The sequence below is a fragment of the Macrotis lagotis genome, chromosome 5, assembly GCF_037893015.1.
Source record: "Macrotis lagotis isolate mMagLag1 chromosome 5, bilby.v1.9.chrom.fasta, whole genome shotgun sequence".
NCBI lineage: Eukaryota > Metazoa > Chordata > Mammalia > Peramelemorphia > Peramelidae > Macrotis > Macrotis lagotis.
The window spans coordinates 99,946,485-99,964,023 of NC_133662.1; the positions used below are offsets into that span (position 1 = coordinate 99,946,485).

Sequence of the window (17,539 nt, forward strand, 5' to 3'; positions counted from 1 at the left end):
AAGGAGGGGTGGCTAGGTGGCCCAGTGCATGCAGTTCTGGCCCTGGAGTCAGGAGTACCTGAGTTCAAATCCATTCTCAGAAACTTAATAATAATTACCTAGCTATGTGACCTTGGGCAAATAACTTAACCCCATTGCCTTGCAAAAACCAAAAAAATAAAACGAATAAAGGAGAAAGGAACAGATAGGTAGCTCAGTGAAGGGAATACCAGCCTTGGAGTCAGGAGGACCTTAATTCAAATCTGGTTTCTGACTCTTAATAATTACTTAGCTGTGTGTCCTTGGGCAAGTCACTTAACCCCACTGCCTTGCAGAGGCAAACAAAAAAATAAAGAAACATCAGATAATTGTCTTAATGATTTTATAAAGATGACAAAGTGGACATTTGGAGGGATATATTATCCTGATTTTTTTTGACCTTCTTTTGGAACTTGCTTATGCTGTCTCTAGCACAGGTTTCTTCTGTTTATTTGGTTGGTCCAATCATTCTTCTTGACTTTGATACTTTAACTTCTTATTTCTACTTATTTTCTAATAATGGTTTCACTTTTTAATGCTCTTGGGATGATATAGTTTACTTATTTGTGTCTCAAAACAAGTTTTTTTGTAAACTTGATTTTCTATTTTATGAAGCAGTGTTGTTTATAATCTATTGCATCCTCTAAAAGGTTCCATCATAAACAAATTAAAAACACAATGAAGGAGATACCTTTTTCAACTAAGGATAGAAATTCATTATTTAGGGCCTGGTTTAATAAGATGACTCTGTATTTACAGTACAGGCTGTAGTTGTAACCTATTTAGACTAGGCTGAGTTATTTACTTTTTTTTGGAGGGAGGTTCAAAAGAAGAGATATTATATCTGACTTGATACATTATCAGGACAATAATTAAAACCTTTTTGGCATGTACCATACTATATTAAAGCCACAGAATCATATTTTATTGAAGTCACATTTCAAATGATAAAATAATAGATTAAGAACTAGAATTAACACTAGGTATCATTTAGTTAGGGACATATTGGATAAAAGGAGAACAGAGTATTTTGATTATATAAAATTATAAAATTTCTGCATGAGCAAGATCCATATAATTCAAATTAGAAGACAAAATTAATTGGGAGAAAAATCTTTAAGTCATATTTCCCTGATAAAAATCTGCTACTCAAAATATGTTGGGAATTGATTGAAATACATACATGCATATATTTACACACACATATGTAAATATACACAGATCTGTCTTTTGCTGTCTAGAGAGACATCATTATTGTGTAAATTATCAAAGGACATGAATTAACACTTTCTTTTTTTTGCAAGGCAAATGGGGTTAAGTGGTTTGCCCAAGGCCACACAACTAGGTAATTATTAAGTGTCTGAGACCTGATTTGAACCCAGGTACTCCTGACTCCAGGGCCTGTGCTTTATCCAGTATGCCACCTAGCCACCCCTGAATCAACACTTTTTAAAAAATATTTATTTTCATCCATATACACATGAGTATTTTTAAGTTACAAAATTTCCTTCCGCCCTCCCTTCCCAACCTCCTCCACTCAGTGGTGAACAGTAAGGTTAGCATTGTACATACATATTTTGATAACCATATTTACAAATTAGTAACTTTTGGTATGAGGAATTAGGATTAAGGGAAAGAGATACATAAGGGATAATTTTTATAAAGTTCACATCAGATTTTGAAGGTTTGGTGTGTGTGTGTGTGTGTGTGTGTGTGTGTGTGTTGTTCTGTTTTGTTTTGTTTTTCTTCCTTTGGATGGGGATAATATAGACCATAACCAGTCAAATACACTTGTCCTAGCTCTCTGGACTTCTGAGAAGAGCTGCTTCCATCAAGGTTGTTCATCTCACAATGTTGTTGTTGATGTGTACATTGTCTCTTGGTTGTATTCCCTTCACTCATCATCAGATCCCATAACTCATTCCATGCTTCTCTAGATTCCTACCATTTATGGTTTCTTATGAAACAATGGAATTCCATAGTATTCATGTACCATAACTTGTTTAGCCATTCCCCCATTGATGGGCATCCCCTCAATTTCCAATTCTTTGCCACTACAAAAAGAGCTGCTATGAATATTTTGGAATATGTAGGACTTTTCTCTTTTTTCTATAATTTCTTTTAGATATAACCTAGAATTGGAATTGCTGGGTCAAAGGGTATGAACAGTTTTATTGCTCTTTGGGCATAGTTCCAAATTGCTCTCCAGAAAGGTCAGATGAACCAACACTTTTAACGGATGCAGTGTAAGAGATTTCAATGTTCATGTTAAAAGGCTCCAAATAACAAATAATGAAAAGCAAAATTAAAGCACCTCTAAAGTTCTGTTGGATACCTATCAAATTAACATAGAAGGGGAAAAAAGAAAATGGTAATTGCTGAGGATGATATAATTATTAGATACTCTATTGTACTGTTAGTGAGTCTATAGATTGACCCAACCATTTGGGAAAGAAATTTGGAATTCTATACTCAAAGTCACTAAACTATGTACAATATTTGATTCAGTAAGTAAGCCTGTTCCCCAAAGAGATCAAATAAAGAGGAAAAGAACTTATATATGCACCAATATTAATAGTAAAACTCATTGTTATAGTAAAGACCTAGGAATTGAGGGGTTGCTTGTCAAATGGGGAAAGAATGTGAACAAGTTTTGGTAATTAATAAAATGAAATAATAATGTACCAGTAGAAATAATTCAGAAAAATTCAGAAAAAGAAAACTTTGTAAAGATATATATACATATTTGAACTTATTCAGAATGAATTTAGCAGTGCCAGTAGATATACGTACACACATGCATATATATAAAATATAATATTCAAATGATAATTATATATATGTATATATATGTGTGTGTGTGTATATACATATATATATAACTACAGCATAATAAAGAACATTTTTTGAAAGGCTTAGAAACTCTGTTAGATCCAATGTCAACCATGACTTCAGAGGATTGATAATGAAGCATACTGACATCTATCAGAGAGATGAGAGGTAGACTAGATGTTTAGAATAAGCCATACATTTTTGCACAGGGCCAAAATTTGAATTTCTAGATGTTTAGAATAAGCCATACATTTTTGCACAGGGCCAAAATTTGAATTTCTTTTACCCAGTGATGTTTAATTGTTTACAAGGGTTTCTTGTATAAGAGAAGAGGAAATGGACAGTGGGACAGTGATAAGAGTTTCCAAAGACAAAAAGAAAGAAAAAGGGAAAAAATGAAAGAAGGAAGAAAAAGAATAAGAGAGAAATATTTGATACATTTTAAAAAATGCACAAAAGACAAAATCTGATTCAATGGAATACAAGGAAAAGCAGAATAACTTTGAAACTAACAAACTAAAATAACTTATATTTTAAAATATAAGCTATATACAATATACATTTTCATATTGAATTTATTTTTGATTCTTTGTATATGTAAATGTTCATATTTATGTGTTAGATTCCTGAAAAAAAATATTAAAAAAAAATTGTTTCCATTTTCTTCCAAAGAGTTTTACAAATGAATTTGTATTATAAAGCACTGTTTTGCTGCCATTTCTTACCACATAAAAGGAGAAAGGTTTTGCTCACTTTATTCCTAGTCTCTTTTGTCCTTTCTATTTGGCAACTGATTCTTACCAGTTATGATTGTTGCAAGAAATCATAACAATAAGATCCTCTTTCTTTTTCTAATTCTTTGAATTGATAAAATCGAATAGGATTTTGGTCATTTTTAATTGTTCACAGTTTGTTTGCACATACAAACCTTTACTGATCATCAAATCAGTAATCAATGAAACAATTGCCTTTTAAGATTCTGTAAATTTCATTTGTGTATATTTGTGTATGTGTTCATTTGTAATGTTTGGTACTTGCTATTCCCAAAACTTTCTGACTCTTCTGGGAGAAAATGTTCATGATTCATAGATGTCAGACTTGTGAATTGTCAAGAAATCATTGTTCTCTTAAGTTCATCACACCTAACTCCTAGTTTCCCAATATACAATTTGCTCTCCACCCTTATGCCTGCTGGCATAATGAAGTCAACATGTATTAATTATGTGTTGATGTATTTTACAGTATCCTAGGCAAGTTCTTTGTAGAATTTCTATATTTCAACTTTTACAGTCAGATACTGTCAGAAAAGCTTTTTATGGTCTTCCTGTTCATCTTAACCTTGAGCAAGATACAATGGCAAGTGTTGTCCTGGAAATTAATATATGGGGTTTTTCTTAGTCATATGATTACACCAACTTCTTTGTTTTTATAAGGAGAACTTTGCGAACATTGTTCTAAACTGCATATCTCCTATTTTGCTTTTCTCTCTCACCAAATCAGTATTGATGTAATTAATTTTCTTAGGAACTATATCAAATTGCTGTTCATTAGATATACAATGTGTGCTTGCACTATCTCTCCTAAAAGGAGAAAAAATTATGTTAAATAATGCAGGTAATTACTTTGTCTTCAACTTAAAGTATTTGAGAGAAGTTTGAGAAGAATTAAGAACTATTGAGGGGCAGCTTGGTTGCACAGTGGTTAGAGCACCGGCCTTGGAGTCAGAAGGGCCTGAGTCCAAATTTAGCCTCAAACACTTAATAATTGCCTACCTTTGTGACCTTGGGCAAGTCTCTTAACCCCATTGTCTTAAATAAATTTAAAAAAAAGAAGTATTGAGAACTGTTGAGAAGTAAAGTGACTTGCCCAGGGCCAATAAACCAGTATATATCAGAGGTGGGACTTGAACTCAAGTTTTCCTCTTTTCAAGCTAGCTATCTATCCAGTATAGCACACTATTTCTAATGTACTATTTATGTAACTGAATTATATGAATACAATTTTGTTAATGTTTGTAGACATTCTAGGGGTTTTTTTAAGGTTTTATTTTTGCAAGGCAAATGGGGTTAAGTGGCTTGCAGAAGGATTAAGTGTCTAAGACTGGATTTGAACCCAGGTACTCCTGACTCCAGGGCCAGTGCTTTATCCACTGTGCCACCTAGCCACCCCTCATAGACATTCTAAAAACTCATCTAAAAACTTTTGAATTTAAGAAAAAAAAGAGAGTTAATAAGCATTTTCTTAAAAAGTGAAGTTGACTTCTAGGAGATGAGCCAAGATGGAAGAATACCAAAAAACTCAGCCAAGCTCTTCTAATATTCCCCTCCAAACAACTTTAAAAATAATGCCTCAAATTGAATTGTACATTGGCAGAGACAACAAAAGGTCAAAATAAGACATTCTTCTAGCCAGAGATAGCATAAAAGGTCAGAAAAAGATCTGTGACAAGGAGGAGTCTGACCTAGAGGCCACAGTCATGAAACATCATTGATGGTGGCAGAAGTATCAGCAGTTTGGAAACTCTTTAAGTAAAAGAAGGTGAAGGGAAATGAAAACCAGTCAGAAAGAAGTCACAGGGGGCCCTCCTGCTAGCAGTGGACATAGGATCAGTATGTTTTTTTCTCAACTGAACATGGAATTTTCACCAAAACTGACCACAGGTTAGGGTGGACACAACTTCACAACCAAATGCAGAAAAGAAGAAATATCAAATATGCCCTTTTTATACAATAATGTAATAAAATACATTAAATAAAGGGCCATCAAAGCATAGATTACATGTTAATTGCAAATTAATTATCTGATCCTAAAGAATGAATAAAAGAGAAATCATGAAAATAATCAATAAGTTTATACCAGAGGATGAAAACAATGAGACCTTCTAAAATTTGTGGGACCCAACCTAAACAGTACTTAGAAGAAAATTCATTTATCTAAATGTGTTCATCAATAAAAGAGAAAAATAACATTAATAAATTGGACATGCAACTGAATAAGAACAAATTAAACTTTTTCAATTAACCACCAAAATGGAAATTCTGAAAATAAAAGGAAAGGTTAATAAAATTGAAAATAAAAGAAAAATCATTGAACTTTTAATAACTAAAACTAGGAGCTGATTTTATGGGAAAAAACAAAATGGTGAAAAAAATTTTTAATCTGATAAAGAAAGAAGAAAATTAAATTACTAGTAGCAAAGATGAAAAAGGTGAATGCATCACCAATGAAGATTTAAGCATTTATCAAAAAATATTTTGTCCATTTATGTGCCAGTAAAAATGAGAATGCTTAAATGACTATCTTAGAAAAAAGAAATTGAACAAACCATCAATGAACTCCTTTAGAAAAATAAAACTGTAAGCAGATGAATTCACAAGTAAATTCTATCAAACATTAAAAAAACAAATGTTAGCACTATATAAACTAGAGAATAGAAAAATATGGTATCTTACCAATTTTTTTTATTACACAATTATGATTTTGTTATCCAAAACAGGATGAGCAAAAATAAAAAAAGGAAACTATGGAATAATTTCTTTTATTGATGAAAATTTTAAATGTATACTAGCAAGGAGATTATAGCAATTCATTACAAAGATCAAACACAATGAACTGGTAGAATTTTTACCAGGAATGCAGTGTTCATTCATTTTAGTCATGCCTGACTCTCTTGATTCTATTTGAGGCTTTCTTGGGTGATACAGGAGTGGTTTGCCATTTTCTTTTCCAGATCATTTTATATGAGAAAACAGGGTTAAGTGACTTCTCTAGGGTCCTACAGTAAGTATCTGACACTGGATTTGAACTCTGGTCTTTTCTGATTCCAGTTTGGTGAACTGTCAATTGTGCCACCTAGTTTTTGCAAAACCAAAAACTAATATAGTAAGTATTAGAAGGAAAACAACTGGGAAAAATTACACCAATTTTCATTTTTTATATTGTAAGAACTGAATCAAATTTATGACAGTCAGTTTCCATTTGATAAGTGGTCAAAGGATATGAACAGCAGTTTTCAGAAGAAATCAACACCATTAATAGTCACATAAAATTGTTCTAAATAACTACTGATTAGAGAAATGCAAATTTAAACAAATCTTAGATGCTACTTCACATGTATCAGATTGGTTAAGACAGAAAAGAAAAGAAAATTGTCAAAGACTAAAGGAGATGTGGAAAAATTGGGAAACTAATGCCCTTTTCATGGAATTGTGAACTAATCCAACCATTTTGGAGAACAGTTTGAGACTACACCCAAAGTGCTATGCATACCCTTTGACTCAGAAATACCACTATTATCTCTGTATCTCAAAGTGATTTTAAAGAAAGAGGGTTTTATGTCAGAAATTTTAGTGGAAGAAAAAATTTGAAATTGAGAGGGATAAGATCTAAGATTTTATTAGTATAGGGAGCTCCCAGATAAAGAAAAGTAGAGCAAACAGAAAAAAAAAATATTTTTTTCTTTCGGTTTAGACATCCATGAACCTTAACATCTGGAAACCCATGAAAGAAATAAGGCAGATTTGCATGAGATAAATTTCAAAGTAAAAACTTCTGTATCATTGTGATGGCAGGGAATGGTTTTTGTCTTTTTATCTCTTCTACTTATATTAGTGTTCTGCTCAAAGTGGGGTCTTAATAAATGTTTGTTCAGTTGAATTATTGAATAAGAAATCTATTTTGCATCTCAGCAAAAAAAAAAACCTTGATTCATTACTTCTGATCAGTCACTACCATGTTTTTTCATATACTGAGGAACCAGAATACAATCAACAAATCTCATTTTCATTTGTTAAAGTCAAATTTGAGTAAAAATCTACAAAGACTTCTGAATTATCTCTATGATTCATCCATCTCCTACAGACTTCCCCTTGCCAGTCCCTTACCTTTCACCCCCCAAATAGAGGGCTTTTGATAACAAGATAACATAATGGCAAGTTAGTACAACCATCTTTACAAACACCTTTTAAATAGTAACATTTCTATTACATTCTAGATGATTGTATTATAATGAGATTCTGTAATGAAGTCCAAATGTATTCATAGAAAATATGCCTGTGGACTGAATAAATAAAAATTAATGTCTATTTCAGAACTGGCCAGAGGTATAATTTCATGACTTTTGTGTATAAATCAATCCTTATCCTTGACACCTGATGTTTCATTTTTTAAATGTGCTAATTAGCAAATGTAAGGTAAAATAGAAAAGTTTTATTTTTTCTTATTTTATTAAATTATATGTCTTCCTCAAGTATTGAGGCTATAACAAAATAACCCCACCAAAACTCATTTACTTAATGCATTAATATCTTTAGACGGACTAAATTATTATTTTTTAAAACCCTTTTTTGCTCCCAAAGTATTTGTAACTGTTTTTCATTACTTTCAGAACATTATGTGTCTGTAGATTGCCTGCTGAATATTTCCCTTATAGATAGTATTTAGGCTGGGCCTTCAGTTATGATTTATGATTTCATTTTACTTTATCAATTGAAAAGCACTAATTATTGAGGCAGAGAAACTGGTTTCAAATCCTATTTTAGGCAAGTCACTTAATTTCCTTTTGTCTTACTTTCCTTATCTTTAAAGTTAAGAGGTTGAGATAACTGTCTTCTGAGGTCTCTTCTGACTCTCTCTTCTATGATCCTCTGACAAAATGAACTTCCTGTGAGGTAGCATACTCTAAGGAAACTTACAAAAGGAGGCAGCATTATGAATTTGAAAAAAAAGTGGATTGACAAGATGGGCTATTTGGTTATTATACGTAGTATTTCCTTAGATTACCACTGTTTAATAAGTTAACAATAGTCACCAAAAGCTATTTATTGGCAGTTATTCTTAACAATGAACAGTATTAACAAAATGGAAAGAAAGCTATCAAAGATGACATTAAACTTATTTGCATAGTAAGTACTCTCATTTAGCACTTAAAATATTGAAATGGATTTTCTCACTAATTAAAAGGCATTACTATATAATACAAAGAGCTGTGGACTTGTGAAAGGGAGAGAAATTTGGCATTGAAGTTCACCCCTGCTATTTAACTAGATGACCATTGATAAGTCAATTAATTTCTCTTAGTTCTAAGCTTCCTTATGTAAAAAGCAGCATGGTAGAATGCAAAGAGCAAGGTCAAAAGTTCTGATTTCAAATCATATCCTTACTACCTACGTGACCTTGAGTAAATCATTTAAATTCTCTGGATCTCCGTTTACCTCTACAATGAGAAGGATTGTACTAAATGACCTCAGAGATGCTTTGCTGTTCTAAATCTGTGGTCTCTAAAAGTGATTGATTTTATCATTTTTAAGAAACAATGAAGAATTAGCAACATTTAAAATATAAATAATCTGCTAACTACAATGAACGTTTTTGATATAAACAAAGAAATAGAAGCAAAAAAATCATATTGAGCAAAAAACTTAGAAATTTAAAAAAATTTCAACATTCTTTAGCATAAAAAACTGAATACAAATAGCTAATCCTTTATTTAACCCTTTATTTAATTTAAATTTCATCCTAGTTTATTTAAAAATAATTGCTTCTCATTGGAAAAGCTAAGTAATCAGACAAATGTTTTAAAATTTGAACCACAGTGGTGATAAAATGGGAACTACTACTACCAAATGAACTTGTAAAATTTTTGGTATATGACAAATTGTGAAAAATGTACAATGACTTTTGGTAATTTTAATTCCTAAAATTAAAAAGGGAGGGTTTTGTTTTGTTAATAGCACATAGGAAACAGCAGGATAAATAGGACATTTTACTTCAGAAAAAAAGTGCTTTAAGCTATAACTTAGTTGTTACAGTGGCAAGCCATCTCAATAAAAAGTCTTTGTTTTGTCTGATTTGATTGCCTTCTTCCTATTGACTTATAGTCTATTTTTTCTTCTTTTTATATTTCTGCCAACAGAAAGCTGACCTTGCAGTTGCCCCACTGGCTATTACCTATGTTCGAGAGAAGGTCATCGACTTTTCCAAGCCCTTTATGACTCTTGGAATAAGTATTTTGTACCGCAAACCCAATGGTACAAACCCAGGCGTCTTCTCCTTCCTGAATCCTCTCTCCCCTGATATCTGGATGTATATTCTGCTGGCTTACTTGGGTGTCAGTTGTGTGCTCTTTGTCATAGCCAGGTAACATGCTCCCTTTTGTGATGGTTTTGGCAATTGTTACCTCCTTTTTCTCACTAATGATTGTCAAAAGTCACAATGGATTTTTACTTTTGCTTTTGCTTTGTACATCATGATGTTTAAAGAATGAATTCACAGCGTTCCCTTATCCTTGATCAAAGAGCACTATTGTTGCCTCTGTAGGCAGGCAGTATGCTGATTATGTCTGTAAGCTATACTTTTTCTAGGAGACTTTACAACCTTTAGAATCTTTAACTATTTTTATTCATCAAGATGATTTTCTCTATTTTTAAGAATTTCTTTTGAGTTATGGAATTATAGAATTTGAGAGTTAGAAAGGACCTTAGCAACTCTCTTTTCCAATTCATATACATGAAAGAATATATCCATCAATTGGAAATTTCTAATTATGAGCCAGTAAATATGGTTATTTGGGTAAAAATAGTCAACTAGATCTCTTATCCACATACTGCCTCCCCCCAACACACACACAGACACACACACACACACAGACACACACACACACACACACACACACACACACACACACACACACACACACACACAACTCACAAATATATTCTGGTCTTCAGTTATTTAAATATGTCTATGTCCCTTGACTATTTCTAGTTCTCTCAATATCAAATTCAACCCCAACTGATTTTACATGGCATTCAATAGAGACTGAAACAATAAAATAAAAACACTACTTTAGAATAAAAGGAAGGGATAAGTTTAAAATGCTATACACATAAACCCATTTAATCAGATTTTTAAAATATTTTCTAAAAGTAAGAATGACATTTATGCATGTCTCTTTTTGAATAGTTTCACAGTGTATATTTCAGGTGTTTAAATCATAATCTCAAAGTTTCAATATTAATAATGTTAAAAAAGTGTTGTCTTACTTTAAAAACCTTATCATGTTACCTACTACTAACAAAAATGATAGCAATGGGACATATACAATTGGCTTTCCTTTATTCTTCCTTCCTACCATTTTTTTAATCATTCCAATCGATGTCATCATTATCTCATTTCATGTCATTTTTTAAATCAAATAGAAGATAAACAAAGTATTTAAGAACTCTAAACTCAGTTGCAAACACAATAATTTAAGAAATATACTCCTGATATCCTTGAATTGTTATTGTTATGTCATAAATATGGAGAATAACCTTTAGTGATTAGACTTTTAGGCATTCCACATTTTTAATGCATTAGACAAATGTTAAAGTATTTAGCTTCTAAAAGTATTACTAAATTCACCTAGCGCATTTTTTTTGGTAATAAATTTGTATATACTATTATTGAAAAACAATTGTTTTTTCTTCTCACACACACACACACACACACATATAAAATCTGGTAGTTAAAAATTTTTAGTATTTTGAGCTATTTTTCCTACTTTTAAAAAGAGACAAGTAAAATAATTCCATTATTCTATACTTTTCCTAGAATCCTTGCCTTCTAATGCTTCCTTAATTTCTCCTATTCATTTATTTCTTTAAATTCTTCCTTATAGCTCATTTAATCTCACAATACAGTGTATAAAAGCTTTGCTAGTATATTATCAGACAGGCATTTGAACATATGAATTACATAAGCTTTCCATGCACTTTAGATAAATGATTATGTCTGTATATTTTAAAATAAGCTTACCCAAGTGCAATGAAGAGGAAAATAATTTACTATATTTTTTATACTCTCATGTTACTATGTATAATGTGTATATAGAATATTTGTAATATATAGGTAGTTATAATTTGATAATGAACATCACAGTTAAAGGATTTATTGAATTATATTAATTATAATTATAACTATGTTTCTCTCAAATCTTAATTTCCTTATACAGAATATCATAGACAATAGTTCTTTCAAAAGAATAATGCTAAACTATACAACTTGTAGTTATTTACATTAGAAAGGATGCTATTCATTTCATTTGCAATCTACTTTTGTCATCCTATGAATGCAGTCTATTCACAGTCTATTCTCTGAATAATATCATCACATTGATATTTTATGCATAATTTATTATTATACTCTAGTTGCAGGGCATTGAAAAAATTATAATTTTTTTATATACCTAAGGATGAAACATAGAACTATGTTAAATAAAGCATTTGCACCCAAACATGCCATGAGTTACATGGCAAAGTTTTTTTCCTTTCAAATATCAATATCCAAAATAGCATGAATCCTGAGAAAATTATTTGTACTTATAAGTAAAATTAGACTTGTATTTAGCAGAAAAGTTATTCTATGGAATAGAGTAAATTCACTTAAAATTCTATTTGCAATCTGGACTGCTCCTTGAAAAGTCAGAGTTTGGTATGTAATTGCTTAGAGAGTTTAAATAGCAACTTCTTTAATTTGTCCAGAACAAGATTAGTAGAACTAGGTAACTCACAGTTCAGGGGAAGTCAACCAGCTTCATAATTTTCAAATATTGTAGAATATAGTAAAATGAGCTAAGTAGTTATTGAAACATTTTTAAATAAGGATATTCATTAAATCTAAGGTAATCTTGAATTAAAATCAGCAATCAGAATAACTGAAGCATAATCAATATGAATGACATTTGAAATATAAACAATTCCATTTTATGGTTTTTTTTAGCTTTTTTTTGTTTTAGGTTTTTGCAAGGCAAATGGGGTTAAGTGGCTTGCCCAAGGTCACATGGCTAGATAATTATTAAGTGTCTGAGACTGGATTTGAACTCCAGGTACTACTGACTCCAGGGCCAGTGCTTTATCCACTGCACCACCTAGCTGCCCCAATTCCATTTTATGTTAAGACCCACCAGTAATACTTTCCATTTACTTATCTTCTGTGTGTTACTAGGAAAAATCCTAGTAGGCATAGAAGAATAGAATAGATACTGCTAAAAGGTAATGACTATGGCTCAATGTAATTCAATCATCTCTAGTTATGTGGGAAAAATCATAAAACTAAGATATTCCACACAAACCTTGAATTACCTCGAATTACCTCGAATTACCTTGAACAAATACTCTCTTGTAAATCCAGATAAGGACACTTGACACATCTGGATTTCGTGTATGTGTATTTGTGCATGTATATGTCACACATCTAAATAGAAGGTGCAGCAACACAATTTAGATATATCAAAATATTTTTCTTGAAACAAATATTTTTAGAAATATCCATATAGCAGCAATTTTTAACTTTTTTGATCTTAAAATTCCCTTTCACTCTCAAAAATCATTGAGGATCCATACTGATGTTTGTTTATGTGGATTATATCTATCAATAATACCCTATTAGGAATTTAAACTGATACTAATTTTTAAACATCTTAGTTAATTAATAAATAACAATAATACTTTTTGTCAAATCAAAACATTTTGATAAGTGACATTTTTAGCCTATTTATTCAAATATCTTTAATGTTTAGATTAATGTAAGACAGATATATATATATATATATGCTTATTCATTCAATTTCTTTTGTAATTTTGATTTTAGTATATAACAAGAATCCAATGCTGTATATATATATTATATATATTTAGTTGGGAAAGGGAAGAGTATTTTCAAGGTTAAATACTTTTTTAATTGTTATTACAATAGTTTTGTCTTTGGGGCAGTTAGATGGCATGGTGGATAGAGCACTGGCCTTGAAGTCAGAAGGATGAGAGTTCAAATCCTACTTCAGACATTTGCTTCTTACTAGCTGTGTGAACTCAGGCAAGTCACTTAACACTGATTGCCTTGCAACCCGGGGCCATCTCCAGTTGTTCTGATTTATATCTGTCCAGTGGACCCAGATTGTTTTGGAGGAGAAAGTGAGGCTGATGATTTATCACAGCACCCCTCTCATTTAAATCCAGTTCATGTGCTTTTCATGGTATCACCTCCCTGATGGCAAGGATGCAAGGCAATGAAGAAGAAACATTATTATTAACTTTATCCTTGAGGATCCCTAAATATCTCAAGATCCCTTAAGGGGTCATGTGTCATACTTTGAGAACCTCTATAAACTAATGAAGATTCAAATTCATGGAATTTTTTCTCCCTTTAGTTTTCCTGATTTTGAACACAGGGTCATAACCTACTTTTTTTGCATCATATTTTTTAAAAGTAGAACTGTGACTCATCAGTTGTATTTTCATCTGAAATATTTTGAAAGTATCATTTGTTTTTTTTTCAGTAAATTGAAAAGTTTCCACATAGTTTTATAATCAGGCCCCAGTAACCCAGTAGTTTTTTTTTTTTTTTTTTTGCAAGGCAAACAGGGTTAAGTGGCTTGCCCAAGGCCACACAGCTAGGTAATTATTAAGTGTCTGGGGCTGGATTTGAACTCAGGTACTCCTGACTCCAGGGCCGGTGCTCTATCCACTGTGCCACCTAGATGCCCCCTGTGCCACCTAGCCTCCCCTATGTATTTCTTAAGATAGAATAAAAAAATAAAAGTTTTATACTATATACATTAATAAGAAAGTAAGAAAGATGCTATGGAGTATATGTTAGATTTTTGGGATAAGTTTTTATTAATAAAAAATGTTGGGTTTATTGATTTGAATATTTTCAAATGAAAAATACTAATAAATATTTAATAAAAGAAAGTTCTTTGATTAGATAACCTGAAGGTCTTGCTAGTAGCTCCAAAGGCAAAAAAAAAAATCAGAAAATTTAAAACCAACTTGCCTCTATCTTGAATTCTCATAATAGTCAAAGTAAGAAGCTTCAAATAGCATAGATAACGTTTCAATGCCAGTCTGCATTTCTAAATCTTAAGAGCAATATTTACTTGACTTTAAATATCTAAAAAAATCTGAATATATCTATACTATTAACTTTCAAAACTGAAAGTTAGTAATTTAGCTTATCAGGTTATGGTATCCTAAGAAGCCCATATACTCACAAAATTTATTAGTAGTCTCGTTAATAATAGTGTATTTTATTTTTTGATCATTTTACTTCAATATTTTAAACATCCTCTTTACATTAAAAAGTTAAAGTTTGCAGAAGAATATAGCACAAACTAACGATAATCTAAAAAACAAATTTTATTCATTATCAAAGCCACAATTTTAAAAGTCTTTAGCCTCCATAGGAAATCTTACTCTTAAAAAATGTTAGTGAGAATTTCTATTATAGGGATTTATGAAACTAAATACATGTTACCTTCTGGAATCCTCACAATGAACAAATAGTGAATAAAACTAAAAAGGAGAATGATAGATGGAAGATAGAGATAATTTTAAGAGAATGTGTTGATATCACATAGAGAGACTGTATCTTACTTCTACCACTGGTGATTCATTGCTATTCCAAAGTCTTTTGAATAAAAGAATTAAATTGAGGACTGATAGTTAGCAAAAATTGCAAACACCTTGGTTCACTGGTGCCTCAACTGCCAGAAAAAATTTGGGACGTGGTTAATAGAGGCATAAAAAAGGCAAATGTATTTGAAGTTGATGACATGCTTGTCAAAATTTTTATGAATGATGTGAAGATGAGGACAGGTGCCACTTTAGCCTGTTGATTCTGAATGCAAAAAGATCTTAGGCTAAAATCATGGAATTAATCTAAAATGAAGCAACAAAAATAAATCCAAATTAAACAGTTCATATGAAAAAAGATCTAGGTTTTTCCATGGACTGTAGTCTCAATATGGATCTAGTTTAAAACTAGAACAAATTTGCAAACTAAGAACAACAATAAAATATGCCATTTGGATATATTAATAAAATCATAGTTCATAAAATCATAAGTCAATTTACTAGACTTTATATTTAGCATTATGTTCTTTTATGGTTGTTATATTTTGCTTATAGGAGATCACACACATAAAGAGATTGTGCCCACATATTGGGAATGACATATAGTGAGTTCATGCTCAAACATCAGGTGGATTAAACCTCTGAGATTCTATACAGGTCGGATTATTTGATTTTGTACTTTCATGAAGTTGTAGTGGGGTGAAGTTTCAGAGGTCAGCCTCTCCTGAGTGCCTTCTGTTCCCAGCTTCACCATAAACTCTAGAGAAAGTGATTCTGTCCTATTTTTGATGGGATCCTTTATTGTTTGAATGACATATGTTCTTTTTGCTGAACTGCTTCCATCCCCATTCCTGGCTAAGCAGGATACCCCTTTCTTTTTCTTAGTTTCATATATGAGAAATTCATTCATCTTGGTGTACTTTGGAGTGGTTTTTAATTGTGAAACTCACTAATAATGCACCAGTACTGGAAACTAGATAGGAAACACGGAAAATGCATAAGCGAGAAATGACAGTTACAGCCCCAAATTCTAGCCTCTTCTTCTTCTTCTTCTTGATTATTATAATTCATAGTATTATAATAATATAAGCATTCTACTATCCATTTTTCCTATCTGGAATAAATCATACAGGCAAAAAGTACTCAGGTTTTTTTGGTCCTCTCTCTTTTAAATTTTGTCTTACTTTCCCATAAGTTTTTTATAAGACTTGTTTTAGCTTTTAATTTTTTATTCAATATGGTTTTATAAAATTCTTAAATCTTATTTTCTAGCACAAAATTCTGTACAAAATATATATACACATGTATTATAGTTACAAAATAGATATTTAAAACTCAAAAATCATTTTGGAGAAAAATCAGAACTCATTTAGGATAGACACAAATAAAACATGATTCAGTTTGTAATTATACTCATGTTGCATTTTTATGCTTATCAATTACTTACTAATAAATTCAATAATGATTCTTAAATTTAAACTTTTTTGGCAAATGGGAAATGTTAGAATATTTCCACAAAATTATCACCTTTTAAATGTAATCTAAAAGTTAAATTTTGCTATTGATATGTTTTTAAAGATTTTAACTAAAATCAGTATATCCTGCCTGTATTCTACCTCAACCCCATACCTAAACCTCCTTGTATGTTGAAAATGTTGAAGTTTTGAAAACCATTTGGTGGTCAATATATTGTTTTTTTTAAGAGATATTCAAGGAGAAAATCTTCCCAGTACTAAAAGGTTAATTTGGAGTACTAATTTTTTTGATTGATATTATATAATTATGCAATATTTTCTTAGCAGTGTTAACTATTATTCCTATAGCATACTGACATAATCAGCATAGTGAAAGAACATCTAAATAAACTGAAATCCCTTATTTGATCAAGGAGGGTGGCTTCAGGTCACTGTGATCTAGTCCCAGAGGGATATTAGCACTGGAATACTATCAACAGTTTTGAACTGATGCAGGGAAAGGAATGAGTCCTATCCACAAGAGAAATAGTAGTCATTAACAGAATTCTACACGTTGCATTGTTTCCACTACATTTTTAGAATGTGGTAATGATAATGTCAAGTCACAAAAATTCTTTGAAAAAGGACGTATAAATTAGTCATATTTGTCTTGGATATTCCTTCCTCTCTTCTTTCTCATTTCTCTTTTAGACAGGCATGCTAGTATAGAGGTGGCAGTTAATCATGTCAAAATTCCTGGTCAGGGAACCCTTCCTTTATATTATTAATGGGAGGATTTTTTTCACATTGCTTCAAATATAACTTCTATTAGACAAAGGGATTACT

At 31.3% G+C, this 17,539-nt stretch overlaps 1 protein-coding gene across 1 annotated transcript in view; it reads left to right on the plus strand.

Annotated features, from left to right (window-relative positions):
• The window catches only part of GRIK2 (glutamate ionotropic receptor kainate type subunit 2), an 851,151-nt gene that overhangs the window by 585,008 nt on the left and 248,604 nt on the right, over positions 1-17,539 (plus strand). Inside the window, exon 11 of the mRNA XM_074187246.1 lies at positions 9,764-9,987. Coding sequence (XP_074043347.1) covers positions 9,764-9,987 — 224 coding nt within the window. The remainder of the gene's footprint in view (positions 1-9,763; positions 9,988-17,539) is intronic.